The sequence below is a fragment of the Macaca mulatta genome, chromosome 15 (assembly GCF_049350105.2).
Source record: "Macaca mulatta isolate MMU2019108-1 chromosome 15, T2T-MMU8v2.0, whole genome shotgun sequence".
Classification (NCBI taxonomy): domain Eukaryota; kingdom Metazoa; phylum Chordata; class Mammalia; order Primates; family Cercopithecidae; genus Macaca; species Macaca mulatta.
Window position 1 is genome coordinate 82,596,379 of NC_133420.1, and position 18,811 is coordinate 82,615,189.

The 18,811-nt window shown below is 40.2% G+C and overlaps 1 protein-coding gene across 16 annotated transcripts in view; it reads left to right on the forward strand.

Moving 5' to 3' along the window:
• The window catches only part of BNC2 (basonuclin zinc finger protein 2), a 454,984-nt gene that overhangs the window by 305,993 nt on the left and 130,180 nt on the right, over nucleotides 1–18,811 (forward strand). For all 16 annotated transcript variants that reach the window (XM_015117647.3, XM_077966053.1, XM_077966061.1 and 13 more), the window contains one exon: nucleotides 16,337–16,572. In XM_015117647.3, the coding sequence (XP_014973133.1) occupies nucleotides 16,337–16,572 (236 nt within the window). The remainder of the gene's footprint in view (nucleotides 1–16,336; nucleotides 16,573–18,811) is intronic.

An 18,811-nucleotide genomic window follows, 5' to 3' on the forward strand; every position in this document is an offset into this window, starting at 1 on the left:
ATATTCTGTTTATAAATAATCAAAACTTTCAAATCTGACCCCAGAAATTGCTCCAATAAAAATCTCATCGCTAACAACTTTTAGAACTCTTAAAGTAATCATGGAAAGAGTTTCATAGAAACAATCCCTAAAGACGTGTGTTAAATGTTAATCTATCGGAAATTAAAATAGTAGTCTAGGATCCAGAGTTCCTAAAAGCTGACCATTTGATGCTTGTAATTTGGAATTCTAAAGGGAGTTGAGGCAAGAGACCCGGAGTTCTCGAAACAATTAGCCTTGTAATTTAAGGCTCACTTGGCTTTCTCCCAAAATAAAAGAATAAGCCTTCTTTTTTAACTTGTAAAATTACTTCAAATTAGCATTAAAATTTTTAAAATATCCAGGGCAGGACTGAAAATTAGTGAAATAACAGGTTTCCATTTAGACCCTTTTCATACAGATTTTTAATTGTTTCATTCTACAAAGTAGGTGGTTTTGAAAAAATCATTCTACTTCACATACTTCTTATCTTAATGAATGGCTGTTAGCTTCACACTGCCATACCTGAACAGCTAGATGGACTCCACTGGACCTCAGGACCTGAAATGAGCATAGTCCTGTGGAAACCACCTAAGTCACTTGAATTTGACTTTTAAGGAAAGTTGTGTTTAAAAAAAGTTGTGGAAAACTAAGAACTATAAACTATCACTGAGAGCCAATTTTGTAGGATCAGTGAAAAGCACTTTTATACTCTTACATTAAGAAAAAAAAGTATCTGAATATGTCCTTATTTCTGCGACCTTCACAGAAAATATTGGAAGTGAAGTCTGTAGAATTACAGGTTTGCATTTATTTTAATTTATTTGAAGGTTTGAGGAGCAATTCCTGTTACTTAAAATAGAAATAAAAAATTGTTATTCACATTTCATGTGATAGATGTGTTCTTTTATAACTACCCCTCACACACCCCCAGCACTATTTTATACATTTGAAAACTGAATTTTATATAGGACATTACTTTGTTCTTTAAGTTAGCAGTATAGTTAAAAGTACATATTACTTTACATTTATTACCTATTTTGCATTATGTTTTATACTCATTTTACATTTATATTACATACATTAATGAAACACAGAAATCCAGCTGTTGTCCTTATGGCAATTCTGTTCCCACATAAATGAGTTTTCTTCATTCCGACTCAAGTGTCATTTTGGGGTCCTGTGGCTTAGCCACCATGTTCCTTTGGAAAACTGTAGATCTTATCAAAATGTTTATTGAAATTATATCCAGGCCTCAATTTCTCCTTTGTTTTATAGCCGTAAAATTGCCAGTTTAAGCTTCTGTTTCTAGCATTTTGAGGAAATCCAAGTAAATTATGTTCCATCAGTAACCTCATTCACATTTTAATAAGCTTGTATTGTATGAATTTGTTTCCTTTTTTCTAATATCCTTATCTTGCAGTTAAAGCTTTTGCTTTTTCCAGATGAAATTCTCTATACTAAAAAGAGGTTAATTGACCCTTTGTTTGTTTTTCCTCTAGGCCTTTTACAAAATAAAAATACTTGTTTCTTTATAGATGCTCTTCTTACAGTCTTACTGTGTGACTGTTCTCTGACCCCTTTCCAGGGTCTATACTACACCTTTTTCTATAGCTATAAGGCCATCAGTCTAGCATATTGATCACAAAGCTAGTGATTTGTGCTACTATTGTGGATGATTTTCATAAAGTCTGTGTATTATGATTCAGTCTGTGTACCTTGCAATTAAGATTATTTTCCTTAACCATATTAGACTTCTATCCTGCTTTTCTACTAAAAGTGCATTGTAATCTCCCAAATAATACTTGACCTAGTAAGAAAGAAAATATGACAAGTTGACTCAGGATTCCTGCTTAGCTAGCAGCACCACCTTACCTTCTAAATTGCCTTAATTACCCACCTTCACTTAGTCTGTGAGGGGGTGCTGTCAAGGACAAAAGAAGGGTTGAGAAAGGGGCATGGATGAAATGAAGAATCTGGTGGCATGGTGGAATCATACATTTACCCTTCCAGCAAAAATAGAATGGCTTTTTATTCTATTATATACACTTAACTGTGTTCATCCATCCAACAATATGATTACTCAACACTCTTGAGTGATTTTGTTTCAGGTATGGTTGCTGCTCAAAATCAAGGTCTTGAGATAAGTAGGAACAGAAGTGATCACAGGAAATGGTAGAGTCCATTTCCTCTTGTATGAGGAAGCCTTTCTAGGCTTCATAGAAAAAGAAAATAGAATATAAATCGAAACTGGAGAGAAAAGGTAGTCAGAGGAATTAATAAGAAAGAAGAAAGACACTTGAACAGCGTTGAAAGTAAACATTCTGAGAAAATACAGCTTTATGGATGGAACCTCGCTTATCTTTCTGGCATCATCTTGGGTTCTTCTCTTGTTCATGTCCTAGCTGAACTGGCTTTGCCTGGAATACCTGAATCCCACCCCACTGAAATTATGTTCTCATGTCAGATACCCAGTTTGTAATTTTGTGTGTTAATGTATTTTTTGTTTGTTTTTTCCTTTTTTTTTTCTTTTTGAGACGGGGCTCATTCTTTTGCTTAGGTTGGAGTGTAGTGGTGCGATCTTGGCTCACTGCAGCCTCCACCTCCCAGGCTCAAGTGATCCTCCCATCTCAGCCTCCCAAGGATCTGAGAGTATAAGTGCGCACCACAGTGCCTGGCTAATTTTTGTATTTTTTGTAGAGACGGGGTCTCTCCATGTTGCTCAGGCTGATCTCAAACTCGAGCTCAAGTGACCCACCCTCCTCAGCCTCCCAAAGTGCTGGATTACAGGCATGAGCCACCGTGCCCTGTAATTTTTAAAAGTCTGTTTCTTCACTAGTCTATTAACTTCAAGTGGGCCCAAATCATATCTGTTTTGTTCTTCACTAAATCTCTAAAACTTAGCATGGGACAGAAAATACATTTAGTGACCAAATAGTAAAGTGCTAGTAATATGTGAAAGCCCTGTGAACCTCACTTTGGGCAGATCAGAGGGCCCATATCAGAGAGTTAGTAGGCTGGAAAGTAAATCAATCTGTCCAAGGTCTTCTGACCCAGGTTAAGGATTTTGTGTGTGGGCGAGAGAGAAATGGAGCATTTATGTGTGTGAAGAGGCTGAGGGCATCACTGGAAATTTTGAACAGAGAAAAGACTTACTTGAAGCAGTATTTTGAGATGATTGACTTGGTTTTATTTAGCATATAATAGGCCAGTGAGAATAGAGAGAGACCAAATCAGTTAGGAGCCCTTGTAGTAATGAAGTTATGAAGGACTAAAAGCCTGCTCTAAAATGGTATAAATTAGACTAGAAAGAAGAAATTGATCCAGGAAAGACCGCAGTAGAAGAGTTTAAAATGATTAAGGATGACGATGGCCTAGGGAAAACAAGGGACACTAGTCAGAGATAATTTTGAATGTTCTTGCTAGATAATGTTAAGGGAGACAACACCGCCACCAAGATAGAAACTTTTATCTACAGTATGACCTCAACTGTATAAAGTTATGTATTGAAAAAAGTAGATGTAGATACATCAACATATAGACAATCATTGCTTTGGGTGGTGGGATTATGGATAATTGTCTTTTTGTTTTCCTTTCTCTTGAATTTAGAACATTTTCTCAATGAGTACCTGTGAGAAAATGACACACAAAAAAGTCTGATTTCAAATATTTTGGCCTAGTTTCCTGGTTCTACCTTTCACAGCAAAAGGAGTCAAGTGTGTGTTTGGAGTTGAGCTTGGGGAGAGCTAAAATTTAAAGGTTAGGGATCATCTGCATAGTGTAGGAATAGTTGGATTCCTAGGGGCAAATTATCACAGGAGGGCAGCTGGAGAGGCAGTTTGTCTGGAAACCTGATGTTTCCTCTGAATCTCGGTTGATTTTGCCTCCAGATCTTCCAAACTGGAAAATCCCAATCATTTTGTAACTGTGCCTCATCTTCACTATAAGCATCTGTGTTTCCTCCTACTTCTTAGCTTGATCTTGATTCTATGCTTTCTTCTCCTTTGTCCTTAAATTAAGATTGTATTCTTCAAGTCACTGGCTTGCTTATACTTAAAATAATTTTTCAAACTAAAGACTACCCTAACATTCTCGTATGCTAAGTTACTTGCCAATATCTTACAGCAGGTAAGTGGCAGAGCTGGGATTCGACTCTGGCCCTAGAGACTCTGTCTTTCATCTGGAAGACAACAAGCACCTTTTAAAAACACTGGAAACGTGAAATCGTTGCTTTCTGTCATTATTTTTTAACCTTAACCTGTTGTTTCCAATCCTTTTCCCCCAAATAACATTACCATAAATGTTCATTGGAAAGTCTTTTATTACTCAACTTAACATGCATGCCTACAATGAAAATTAATAAAATATCTAGAAATAGAAATTTTATTTTAAAAATTGTCATCACAGTAATAAAATCCAAGCAATATAAATATTACAAATTTTAAAAATTTGTTAAACATAAAGTGGATTTTTGTTAGAAATGTATCTGTCAGTGAAATAGATGGGACTATAAATTTTTTTCTTCTCAGATTAGTTCATGTATCCATGGATGAATAGTACTTATTACAAAAAGGAGAAAAGGCACACTACCAGTTCTATTCCCAGTTTCCATTTCCACAGATGTAACTGGTGTAATATTGGTTCACGTGAATACATGGAACTAGGAGGTTTGTTACCACATTGTCATTCATTTCTTAGAAGTCATTTCAAGTTATATGCCAAAAATTACACAGCGCTTGATTGGTTTGCTAAAAGCAAAGAAATTGAAACCATCCTATATATTACTCAGATATTGCTACAGTCATTTCTTTTTCAATTTATGGAAAAGGGCATTAAGAAATTATATCAAATAATGATTTATAATTTTTTTTTTGGCTAGATACAGGGTTTCGCTCTGTTGGCCAGGCTGGTCTCAAACTCCTGGCCTTAAGTGATCTGTCCTCCTAGGCCTCCCAAAGTACTGGGATTACAAGCATGAGCCACCAGGCCCTATACAATTAGTTGTTAGTCTTCAGTTTAGAGGCATGTTGTTTATCCATGTATACACAGAAAAGATTCAGAAAATAAAAATACTGTATTAGTTTTTAGTTCAAATAACTTCTGCAATTTTTTTTAACAAAATGCTTTTATCTTACTGTTGCAGACGTAGCTATCTTAATTGAAGAAAATTTCCACCAGGTAGCCTAATTGGCACATCCAGTGATCATGGTCAAATAGTCATATTTGATCAATGAGGCTGATAAATCTGACTTAATTTTTTTTTTCTTTTCTTTTTTTTTTTTTTTTTTTTTGAGACGGAGTCTCATTCTGTCGCCCAGGCTGGAGTGCAGTGGCCAGATCTCAGCTCACTGCAAGCTCCGCCTCCCGGGTTCACGCCATTCTCCTGCCTCAGCTTCCTGAGTAGCTGGGACTACAGGCCCCCGCCACCTAGCCCGGCTAGTTTTTTGTATTTTTAGTAGAGACGGGTTTTCACCGTGTTAGCCAGGATGGTCTCGATCTCCTGACCTCGTGATCCGCCCGTCTCGGCCTCCCAAAGTGCTGGGATTACAGGCTTGAGCCACCGCGCCCGGCCCTGCCTTAATTTTTATTAGAAAAAGCTGAGTTCACATTTCAGTTCGAATAAATGCACTTTGAGAAAACTTATTAAAAAAACACATCAATAAGTTATGGAATGCATCTTTTATGATACGTTACTGAAACAGTCCAGAATAAAATGTGGTGCTGGTAAAATTTATTTGTTCAGCTTATAATAGACATGATATTTCTCATTACTTAATTAGTAATTATGTACTATAATATATAACTTATTTATGAAATGAGAAGTATGTTAGAAGTCATATCACTTTGATAAATGCGGTTCCATGTGTATCACACAATTTAGTGTTGGACTTTAGTAAAAAAAAATTAGGTAAGAGTAGTATATAAAAATATTTATCAATTTTGCTAGGTATCATGATCAGACTGTTTTTATATGCTTAATGAAAGAGGAACTTACATACTTGCTAAAAATTAAGTGCTTTGACATTTGGATTATAATTCTGTTATTTTTACTAGCAGTATGTAGAAGGTATTCAAAACCTTTTAAGATGAAAATGATGATTAATGATAAATATGTTGATATTATTTGATTATGTAGGCTATAACTACCTTACTAAATGATAAACATTGTTTCTGAAAGAAATTAGGTGAAATTTCTATCTACACCTTTTATTCAGTGTATTCTACAAATTTTGTAGGGACAGGAAGATACTCAAACTAAATTTAAAAGAGTAGGCATCCCTTAATTTGCTTAGGGGCTTTTCTTCCCATGTGATGACACCTCCTAGGGATGAATGAGAGTTGAGGATAGTTGAAAAGAATATCTTAGCTTTGGATATGTGGGGTTCGAGGAGGGAGACAATTTTCACTATTGGACACTCATGCTTTGCTCCCATAGGATCCTTTTTAAAGAGCAACACATTATTAAAATAGACAAGAATGTAAGAAGGGAGTTCATTATCATTGCCCATTTTATATGATGTCTAAATTCTGAACATTCCAGCATAATCCTAAATCCTGTATCAGATCTAGCTACACTTTACTCATCTGTGTATAGTCAGGGAAATATGAGCCTTTATTAGTTGTTTTTTTGTTTGTTTGTTTTTTGAGACAGGGTCTTACTGTGTTGCTCAGGCTGGAGTATAGTGGCTCAATCACAGCTCACTGCAGCTTTGATCTCCATGGGCTCAAGTGATCCTCCCATCTCAGCCTCCCGAGTAGCTGGGACCATAGGCATGTGCCACCGTGCTAAGCTAATTTTTGTATTTTTTGTAGAGTTGGAGTTTCACCATGTTGCCCAGGCTGGTCTTGAACTCCTAGGCTCAAACAATCCACCTGCCTCAGCTTCCCAAAGTGCTGGAATTACAGGTGTGGGCCACCACAGCTGGCCTATTAATTCTTTTAATAATCAAATTGTGAATTATTTTAGCACTCAGAAGAGTTTTACACCCTGGGCAAGTGTACCATGTAGAATATAAGCCAGGGTATATACCTTTATTTTGTAAAGAAGGAAGGGTACAATTTTGAGAAGAGAAACAAGAATGGATAATCCTCATGTACTTGGAGGCCCATTCTCAAGCAGATTAGTTTTAGAGTAAATATGGAACTGCAAGATCTGGAAATTGGGTCCCTATGTTTGCTTACCTCATATTCCGAGTTTAGGCATACTGTACTGAGAAGTCCACTGAATTAAGTCATGTCCCAGTGGAGTAATGCAAAAATGCCCTGCTCTCTTCACTTGGCTCTAAGCTGTCCCTGCCCCTGTTTCTATCTCTAATTTTTCATTGTGGTATGTGAGTGGGGGCATATGTGTCATAATCATCTGGGGCAATTGTCAAAGGCTGTGGGTTTTTTTTTGTTTGTTTGTTTGTTTGTTTTTTGAGGCGGAGTTTCGCTCTTGTTGCCCAGGCTGGAGTGCAATGGCGCAGTCTCAGCTCACTGCCACCTCCACCTCCCAGGTTCAAGAGATTCTCCTATCTCAGCCTCCTGAGTAGCTGGGATTACAGGTGCCCACCACCACGCCTGGCTAATTTTTATATTTTTAGTAGAGATGTGGTTTCACTATATTGGCCAGACTAGTCACGAACTCCTTACCTCTTGGTGATCCCAAACTGCCAGGCCTCCCAAACTGCCAGGCCTCCCAAAGTGCTGGGCCTCCCAAAGTGCTGGGATTACAGGGATGAGCCACCGTGCCCGGCCACATTTTTCAAAGTTAAAACAACCCTCTTACTTCTGAACTTTTCTATGTTAATGGGTTATGGCTTTGTGGCCAAGGTTCATCCAGTACCTTCACCAGCCACTGTTCCTGCTGGACAGGTGTCATGTCTCCCATGTGACAACTATTGCTTAAATTAAACTTTCGCACTCTTACCAGAATTTTACATCTAAAACTAAAAATAATTTTTATCTTTTAATCTTTTGCTGTTTAGAGATGGAGTCTCATTCTGTCTCCCAGGCTGGAGTATAGTGCAGGATCATAGCTCACTGCAGCCTGGAGCTCCTGGGCTCAAGTGATCCTCCTGTCTCTGTTGCCTCAAGTAGCTGGGACTATAGGCTTGCACTACCACACCTGTCCTTGCCTGACTCATTAATTTTTTTTTTTTTTTTTTTTTTGTGGACATGGTTTCACTGTGTTGTCCAGATGGATCTCCAATTCCTATCTTCAAGTGATCCTCCCATCTCAGCCTCCCAAAGCACTGAGATTTCAGGCATGAGCCACCACACCTACCCATTTTCCTCATAAAATGTTTAATACTTTCCTAATCCTATTAACAAGAAATAAAATTACAAGCTTTCCACAGGTCTTTGCCTTTACAAATAAAGCTCCTTACTTACAGTCTGCTAATATGATCTTTTTGGACTAATTTCCAACTATTTTGCTGCAAGTGTTACATTGTTTAGATAGTCAGTTCCCTAACACATACCCATTAATTCAGTGATTCTCAGAGTATCATCCTGGCCAGTAGCATCAACGTCTTCTGGAGACTTGTTAGAAATGCAGATTCTTGATGCCCAGACCCAGTGAATCAGAAACTCTGGGAGAGGTGGCCCAGCAGTCTGTTTTAACAGGCCCTCCACTTGATTCTGATACACACAATGAGTGAGAATCACTGCCTTAGTTCCGTCTACCTACAGTACTCTCCTCCTTCTTTCTTGCCTGCTGACTTCCGAGTTAGGAGACTGCATTCCCGGCAGCATTGCCCTCTCTTCTGTGTCCCACAGTACTTGGTCAGATCTTTTTTATAGCATTTATATTGCCTACATCTGTCTGCTTTTGAAGGTGGAGGCCACAACATAAATTACTTTTGTATCTGCATACAGCACGTACTTCAGAGATAAGTTAATAGGTGCTGGTGAATAAATGAATGTATGCATGAATGAAGGAGGAGAGCATTTTAGGAGGAGCAGTGATCAATAAGGTCAGCTGCTATGGAGAGATTGTGGAGAATAATGAAGGAAAAAAGCTGTTGGATTTCACAGAAAGGCAGGTGTTGGTGACCTTTGAAATGCTTGCTTCAGCAGAGTGATGGGCAAGTAGCCCAGATTGCTGGTAGTTAGGGACTTCCAACATGATGAGGACTTCCAGGTTTCATATTGACTATTTATTCGAACATGTAGTGAAAACAGAATTTTCTTGAGTGAATTTGCTAAGTGACCTTAGGCCATTTACCTAACCTGATTGAGGCCATGACCTCAGAATAAGCGGTAATAATAATAGTGTGTTTGTATGCTTTTTAATTGAAGGATTAAAAGAGCTAATAGTGAGCCCCTAGAACAGGGATATCCAATCTTTTGGCTTCCCTGGGCCACAGTGGAAGAAGAAGAATTGACTTGGGCCACACATAAAATACACTAACACACTGACGATAGCTGATAAGCTAAAAATAAATGGCAAAAAAATCTCATTTAAGAAAGTTTATGAATTTGTGTTGGGCCACGTTCAAAGCCGTCCTCGGCCACATGTGGCCCGTGCCACGGTTTGGGCAAAGTTGCTCTAGAATGATGCCTGATACATAGTTGTCACTTAAAGGGTTATTTTCTTTACACTCTTCCTCACCATTATTTTTCCTTATTAATGCTGTTGAAGGCATTCTTCACTCTTTGTAAATTCGTATAAGATGTGAAATTGTGTGTGTGTGTGTGTGTTTTGAGGCGGAGTCTTGCTCTGTCGCCCAGGCTGGAGTGCAGAGGCACAATCTCGGCTCACAGCAAGCTCCATCTCCCGGGTTCATGCCATTCTCCTGCCTCAGCCTCTCAAGTAGCTGGGACTACAGGCAGCTGCCACGATGCTTGGCTAATTTTTTGTATTTTTAGTAGAGATAGGGTTTCACCGTGTTAGCCAGAATGGTCTCGATCTCCTGACCTCGTGATCTGCCTGCCTTGGCCTCCCAAAGTGCTGGGATTACAGGTGTGAGCCACCGTGCCCGGCCGTTAAATTATTTAGAATACTCTTCATTCCATTCGTTGCAGAAAGTGTGAATTGCATTCAGCCTGGAACTAACATACTTTTAGTTGAACACTGACCACTACTTTGAAATTACTTTTTTTTTTTTTTTTTTGAGATGGAGTCTCACTCTGTCACCCAGGCTGGAGTACAGTGGCACAATCTCAGCTCACTGCAACCTCTGCCTCCTAGGTTCAAGCGATTCTCTTGCCTCAGCCTCCCAAGTAGCTGGGACTACAGGTGCACGCTACCGTGCCTGGCCAATTTTTGTATTTTTAGTAGAGATGGGGTTTCGCCATATTGGTCAGGTTGGTCTCAAACTCCTGAACTCGTGATCCGCCCAACTCGGCCTCCCAAAGTGCTGGGATTACAGGCATAAGCCACCACACTTGACCTTGAAATTACTTTTTAATCAGCTAGAAAAGTACCTCAAAGGGTAGTTGTAATAGAACTCTTTTAGTTCCAACTTACAGAATGTGACGTCAAGTAGACAGTGAGAAAAAGGTAGGGGGGAGAGGGAGAGGTAGTGGAGGGACAAGGAGAGACAGATTTTGTTCGCTCATGTAACAGAAAATTCCAGGGATAGTACCAACCTCAAAGCACTGCCAAATCTTCTGAATCAAACAATATTATCAGTACTAGATATTTGTCAGATCCTCTTGCAGCCTAGCTCTTCTCCATATGATTTGTATTCTCAAGCATATTCATTAGCTACAAATTTAGAGGAAAGAGAAGAAATTCCCAGTAGTTCTAAGTAAATTCCTGGATTCAATCTCACTGTCAAGACTTAGGTCACTTACGTATTCTTGAACCAGTTGTTACGGTCAGGGTGCTGGAGCAGACTGGTTTTCTAGGCCTGGCTAAGGAATATTCAGTTCTATGAAATACTAGTATTGGCCAGGTATGATGGCTCATGCCTGTAATCCCAACACTTTGGGAGGCCAAGGCAGGTGGATCACTTGAGCCCAGAAGTTCGAGACCAGGCTGAACAACATGGGGATACCCCATCTCCACACAAAAAAAAATACAGAAAAATTATCTGGGTATGGTGGCATGCACCTCTAGTCCTAGCTACTTGGGAGACTGAGTCCCTGGAGGTGGAGGCTGTGGGGAGCCGTGATCATGCCACTGCACTCCAGCCTGGGTCATAGAGTTAGAACCTGTCTCAAAAAAAAAAAAAAAAAAAAAAAAAAGAAAAGAAAAGAAAGAAAGACTGGTGTTGAGTGTAAGGGACAAGTTCCCAAAAGAAAATGTAGCTTCTATTACCAGAATGAAGGGGAGTGGACACAAATCAGGCAAAAAAATTGATATCAACTCACTATAAAGAAAAGGGCTTTTCAAACGGTACTTCCAAGGTTCGGCCCACTGAGATACTTAAGCAAGTTGAGAAAAAAGGAGTAATACTTGATTGGACATTCTGTAATCTGTGATTACTCCAGCCTCACCTAGAACAGTTTCACTTTTATATATTTTGTATGTGCAACTTCTGGTTAGATTTTGTTTGAAAATGAATCTTTTTTTTTTTTTTTTTTTTCCTGTGATGGAGTCTCACTCTGTTGCCCAGGCTGGAGTGCAGTGATGCGATCTCGGCTCACTGCAACCTCCGCCTCCTGGGTTCATGTGATTGTCTTGCCTCAGCCTTCCAAGTAGCTGGGACTACAGGCATGTGCCACCACGCTGGGCTGGTTCATGTGATTGTCTTGCCTCAGCCTTCCAAGTAGCTGGGACTACAGGCATGTGCCACCACGCTGGGCTAATTTTTGTATTTTTAGTAGAGATGGGGTTTCCCCATGTTGGCCAGGCTGGTCTCAAACTCCTGACCTTGGGTGATCCACCTACCTCAACTTCCCAAAGTGCTGGATTACAGGCGTGAGCCACGGTGCCTGGCCTGAAAATGAATCTTGACAATACCATTGGTATAGGACAAATTAGCAATTGGTTAGGCCCATAAAATTAATTAAAGTGGGTGCCATCTTTTCCCACTCCATCCTGATGAACAAGTTCTTGACCTACATTTTCTACAGTGCCATTGGCCTAACTCATATTCCTAACCCTGCAAGATCCAAACCTGCCTCTTCCACAGTCAGATATATGAAGATCATGAAATTAGACAGCAGTCCAGTTCTCACCTTACAGATTTTATGACAATTAAAAAATCATCACGTATCATAGTTTCAGAGGTACTTCCCCAAAAGTTGTCACAACTTGGTGACTCAATATGATCTAGTAATTGTAAAGCAGAAAATTTTGATATATTCAAGAAATTTGGCAGATCATAATCTTTGATGATATGTTTATGCTGAAATTTGCAAGCTAGGCAGTTTAATTTTTTCTGAGACGGAGTCTCGCTCTGTTGCCAGGCTAGAGTGCAGTGGCGTGATCTTGGCTCATTGCAACCTCTGCCTCCCAGGTTCAAGCGATTCTCCTGCCTCAGCCTCCCAAGTAGGTGGGATTACTTGTGTGTGCCACCATGCCCAGCTAATTTTTGTATTTTTAGTAGAAACGGGGTTTCACCATATTGGCCAGGATGGTCTCGATTTCTTGACCTCGTGATCTGCCCACCTTGGCCTCCCAAAGTGCTGGGATTATGGGTGTGAGCCACCATGCCTGGCCCAATTTAATATTTTTTAAGTCTTCATCTACGGCTCATCTCCTAGGTAACTGCTTCCTAAACCACACTCTTAGAGCTTTTTTGTGATCTACTGTTGACTTCCATTAAATATCTGAGCCACATTTTCATCATCATCAGGGCCCAAACAAAGCTGGTGAGGTGTCTCTTTGTGTAAATAAAGTTTGTTTGTTGGTTTGTTTTTGGAGACAGGGTCTTACTCTTCCACCCAGGCTAAAATACAGTGGCACAATCATTGCTCCACTGCAGCCTTGACCCCCAGGGCCCAAGCAATCCTCCCACCTCAGCCTCCCAAGTAGCTGAGACAACCGGTATGCCTGGCTAATTTTTTATTTTTTTGTAGAGACAGGGTTTCACTGTGTTGCCTAAGCTGATCTCGAACTCTTGGGCTCCAGTAATTCTCCTGCCTTGGCCTCCCAAAGTGCTGAGATTACAGGTGTGAGCCACTGCACCTGGCCTAAATAAAGTTTTATTGGAACACTAACACACCTAATAGTTTAAGTCTTATCTATGTATGGCTGTTTTCTTGCTGTAACAGTAGAGGTGAATAGGTGTGAAAGACAACGCATAACCCACAAACCTAAAATATTTACGATCTGGCCATTACAGAATAAGTTGTTGACCTTTGCTGTATATTTATGTGGTTTATAACAGTTTTTCTATTTTTTTCCTCTTTTTTTTGAGACACGTCTCACTTCTGTTGCCCAGGCTGGAGTGCAGTGATACAATCATGGCTCACTGCAACCTGGATTGCCCCTGGGCTCAGGGGATCTTCCTACCCCAACCTCCCTAGTATCTGGTACCACAGGTGTATGCCACCATGCCCAGCTAATTTTTCCATTTTTTGTAGAGGTGGAGGTTTCACCCAGGCCGGTCTTGAACTCTTGGCTTAGGCAATCTGCTGTCTCGCCTCCCAAAGTGCTGGGATTACAGGTGTGAGCCACCTTTCCCAGCTGTATTCTTCCTTACTGACATATGGTATACTTATGAAGAAGAATCAACTAGTGTCCTTATAATATCCTCAATCTCAGGTGTTCTCGAAAGCATATCTAGGGAAATATTTTTGTTCTATCTGTGCTCTTTTAATTCTCTGACGATTCTTTCTTTTCTTCTGTACCCTTAACAGTTTAGTCCTCTTCATCTTTAAAACAATCAACTTTGGCCACGTGAGGTGGCTCATGCTTGTAATCCCAGCACTCTGGGAGGCCGAGGCAGGCAGATCACAAGGTCAGGAGTCAAGACCATCCTGGCTAACACGGGGAAACCCTCTCTCTACTAAAAATACAAAAAAAAAAAAAAAAAGCTGGGCGTGATGGCGGGCCCCTGTAGTCCCAGCTAGTCGGGAGGCTGAGGCAGGAGAATGGCATGAAATTTGCAGTGAGCTGAGATTGTGCCACTGTACTCCAGCCTGGGCGACAGAGCGAGACTGCATCTTAAAAAATAAATAAAAAATAAAATAACCAACCTTTTTTAATGAGTGGGAGGGAGAGGGATTATGGTTTTTTTCACCTACAGTTTGAACGCATTTGTACACACACCTGCATGTACTTAATGCAGAGATGCAAGGTGCCAAGTACACACACAAAAATCAGGATTTTGTGTCGTTTTATTTCCTTTCTACTGAGTCCTGTCAGTTTCATATTTGCTGTTGTCATAGAAGTCTGTTTTGTAAAAAACTGTCTGATATGGTTGAGGAGAGCTGATGAAGGGAAATGGAGGAGGTTCAGATCCCCCCTGATATGGTCACTGGATTCTGTAAGCAGAGCAGCCACTCATCAGGAGGCTGAGTAGTTAAGCTGTACTTGAAGAAGAACAGGAATGGTAATACCCCATTGCTGCCTTTTTGCAGTCTAAATGCCCTGTGGAGTGAGAGAAAACTTCAGTCCCTAGGCTTGTGAATCCCTTATCTTTCCCAAACGTTAAATTAATTTTTAAGACTATTTATTCAAAGTTGACTTAACCACTAGAATAGGGAAGATCAGACAAATCAGCTGCAAGAAATGAAGTATGAGAAAACCCGAACCCTCTGACAAAGTATTCCTGGGAGTAAATGTGTTGAATGAAGCCAGCGGGTAAATGATAAGGGCCTTTACACTGTGGATGTAAGAAAGCAATTTATCAAGAGTACATGAACTCTCTAGTGACCACAAGTCAGGAGGAAATGAGAGTGGAGGAGGAGCCCTGAAAAAATACATGTGAAATACTAAAAAATCTGTGTGCACGCACTTTTAAATTCCTCCATTATTATGCAGTAATACTGGTGTAGTAAAATAGGAGTTGCTGAGAATGCACATGCAGTGTAGCCCATACCGTTAGGGATAAGGTGTTAGGAAAAGCAACTGAGAAAGGCCACACAGTAGTTTAGAATTTGCAGAAACCTTAGGTACATAACTTAGGTGTAGTTATCACTTGAGCCTAGATGTTGGCTGATACCCATTTGCCTGACTCATGAGGTTAGATGACCATCCTTCAGGCTTATGTGTTCGTCTTGTTTAATTCCTCAATGGGCATATGCATATAATTCTGACAGTTCTGAATGCCTTTTGTGTTCTCTTAAGGAGTTTAGAGTGCCTCTCACTCATTATCTCACTAATCTTTGCAGCAGCTCTTTAAGCCCTACAGATAAGACAGTGTTATTGTTTGAGAAACTGAGGCAAAATGTAATTATATTATCAGCAATTGGGTGTGCAGCAACTCAGATATGGATGGGGACTAGAATTTATGACCTTATTTTGGCATTTAGTTCTACAGAAGAGATAGTGTTTTCTTAAATTTGAGGAGAAAAAGCACCCAATTGTTGAAATTTCCATTGTATTGAAAGTGTTGACTCTGAGAATGGTCATCCTCAGCTTTTTCTACTGAGATAACACAGCTAAGATACACCAGAAATTCCCACATGTTGTCTTGTCATTTGTTTCCATTTTCATCTGTACCCTTAGAGCTATTAACAAAGTGACTTGTTATTTCTTTCTTTTTAAAATTATGACTTTAATTTTCTTTCCTTTGTATCCTGAATAAGTTTCAGAAAACATGCCAGTGAACACAAAAGCTATCTAACAGGTGACTAACGAGAGAAATTGGGAGAACTAGGTTTTTGGATAACCCACTATAGCTAATATGACTTGACTTAAATTACTAACCCTCCACACGGATGTCAGCTTTCTTTATTTCCTCCAAATTGGGTCTTTTACCCCTATCGTCTAAAGAACACTCTCTTCCTCCTCAAACCATTTAGGTATTATAACAGGTGAATCTTATTCAGAAAAGTGATAATTGAGCCTCCCTGTATGGCATGAGTTAGGAATTGTTTTGTTTTGTTTTTGGTAGGGGGTGGGGGACACTATCTTAACTTGAGTTGAACCACAGTTCACTTAACAAATCAATGAGGTTTTTAGCACCAGCCACGGTCATTTAAAAACATCCTCAGTGGCTCTTTATCTTAAAGTTGAAGGTGTTTTGTATTTGTTGTTGCCTGCAATTTATAAACACATCCAATTTAAAAAATAGGAAAGAAAAGGGGTAAAACAGAAAGGAGATGTCAGAGAACTATTTTCTTTGCAGGATCTTGCTTAAACACGTATGGCAAACATTCATGTGTAGAAATGGAGCCCTGGTAACTTCCAGCGATATTTCTAACTCCTGTTCTCTCTCTTTATCTCTTTATTCCCAACACCCCCATCTCTGAAACTTTGGCGGGACCACCACAGCCTTGGATAAGCTCAGCACGCAGCACCTGTACCACCCCACCCAAGTGGAGATTGTGCAGTCCAACGTCGTGTTTGACATCAGCAGCCTGATGCTCTATGGAACACAAGCGGTGCCTGTGCGGCTAAAGATCCTGCTGGACCGTCTCTTCAGTGTCCTGAAGCAAGAGGAGGTGCTGCACATACTGCACGGCCTTGGCTGGACTCTGCGGGACTATGTCCGAGGATACATCCTTCAGGTAGGGGGAAGACTTGAACGCCGCCGGTGTCCGGGGCCGGCTCTGGGTGGGGAAGGGTGAGAGCCCTTGGCAAACCTCACAGGAAGGGCTGCACACCCTCCTCTGGTTAAAGTGGTCATTTCAGCAGGCTTGTCTGGGAAGGGGAAAGAAGGAGAGAGACAAAGCAGACCACCATCGGACCTCAGGGTGTATTACAAGGAAAACATGGCCTCTTGACTCGCGTTACCTTTGTTTGCACCTTTTTGAATTTAACTCTTTCTCTACAACATGGGTTTTCTGCTTCTCCAACAAGTCTTATTATAGCCCTATTAAAAAGGAGGGCCCTTTGAGGCGGGTGATGGGTGTGTGAAAATCTGAGATTACCCTGCACTTGGGTTTATTAGGGCTTTGTCTCATACTCAGTTTGCAGGTACGGTGTTTTTCTTGGTAGTCGTTGTAACTAAAGGCACACATTTTACTATTTATTGTTTTTTCAGCCAAATCAAAAGTAGAACTATAATCCATATAAACTTATATAACCAGTAAACCCTCACATCATAGCCTTCAGATTTCTGCATTCTGAAACACACAGACATGGTTTTAGATTTGGTCTTTGCAGAACCTGTTCTTCCAGCCTTGAGTGTCCGTTTGTATCAATGGCACTTCTGATCTGGTTAAGGGCTTTAAGAGTTTTCTGGGAGGCCCACAGCCTTCATGCACCCCCATCTCCCATCCCTCCCTTTCTTCATCTCATTTTTGCAATGTGTCATGTGTCATTTGCATTGTATACTTTGCTTCTGAAATGTGTTTATGGCTGTCTGTCTTCCTACAACCCTTGAGGGGTCAGTGTTGAGAGCAGCATTTTGGGAGACCCCAGGATCCAAAGAGGCTACACTGGATGATGAAGAAATACCCCTCCCGCCGAAGGAGATCTCAATTGGAGAAGGTAGAATCTGAAGCAATTTTTCAAATTTCCCATGAGGATAATACCAGGAGACATGACCCCTTCAAAAACAATTGGTTTTGGCTGTGCCAGCTTTGTGTAGTGCTAGAGATATCTCCACTGTTTATTCCCTGGGCTACTGTGTGTTACATGAAGGGCATTGGCTGCCAGCTTGGCATGTGAGGGGTGGGGAGTCTCAGTCTACCTCTCTCTTTAACCTGGCATCAGTACACACAGATTCTTGTCATTTTCCTGTGTGGTACCTCCAGCTGTTAGCTGTGACAGGAGAGCAATGGAAGGATAGTGAGTAGAAGCAGGGAAAGGTAAGGGAGGTGGAATAACCTGTCTGCTCTCAGAATAGGATGGCATCTTAATTTAGTGTGAATCTCAACTGGGAAGACACAGAAAATTTGGCCCTCAAAAGATGAGATGATGGTGATAATACTAGCAATTGTATATTATGTTTTCAGTTTATAGAGCTTGTTTATAAGCATCTCATTTGACTCAAGATGGGGACATGTCAGTGGGTTAAAGTAGGAAGGTAAGTCTTGGACAGTCAGGGAGCATGAGGGGGAACAAGGTCTAGGAGGAAGGGGCCAGGAAAAATAAATAAGGAACTGGTTTCACAATCCCTGCTTATACTGGCCCCAAGATGTATACAGTGCTACATCTTTCTACAATCATTTCCACAACATGATTATTAATATCTGTTTTGAATGGATTTTACCCTGCACAAAGAGAAAAACCTCTTACAGTTGTTTGTATGGAACTGTTTGCTTGGCTAACAGTCCTTTCTTTATTCCAAACCAACAAGTGTTTTGCCCCAATCTGGTACCATCTTTATTACCTCCCCTATGCTCCTTATACTTCTGTCATTAATATTATATTTCAGTTTCATATGTATTTGTTGCCTAAGATATTTACACCTGTATACCTACACAGAGACACAAGCATATACGTTGTATCTTTCTGTCCAAACAAATAGGTATGTGTGGGGCTATGCTGATTTGCCATTTTAACAAAGTTCAGGTAGCACTTTGATAGCAGTAAATATAAAGCCTGATAATGTTTTTGTGTTATGGTCCTATTGTTCTGCCTTGGCCAGTGCCTGTTTTTTATTTTACTTGAAATAATTATTTGGATGTTAGTTTTTCCCCAACTTGTGAACATATCTCTAATGCAAGTATAAATAATGTGAATGTACTCTGTATTTCTTTTTATATGAGGGCCCAGTATTTAGCAGGGGTGTCAAATCTTTGGCTTCCTGGGCCACATTGGAAGAAGAATTGTTTTTGGCCACACACTAACAAAAGCTGA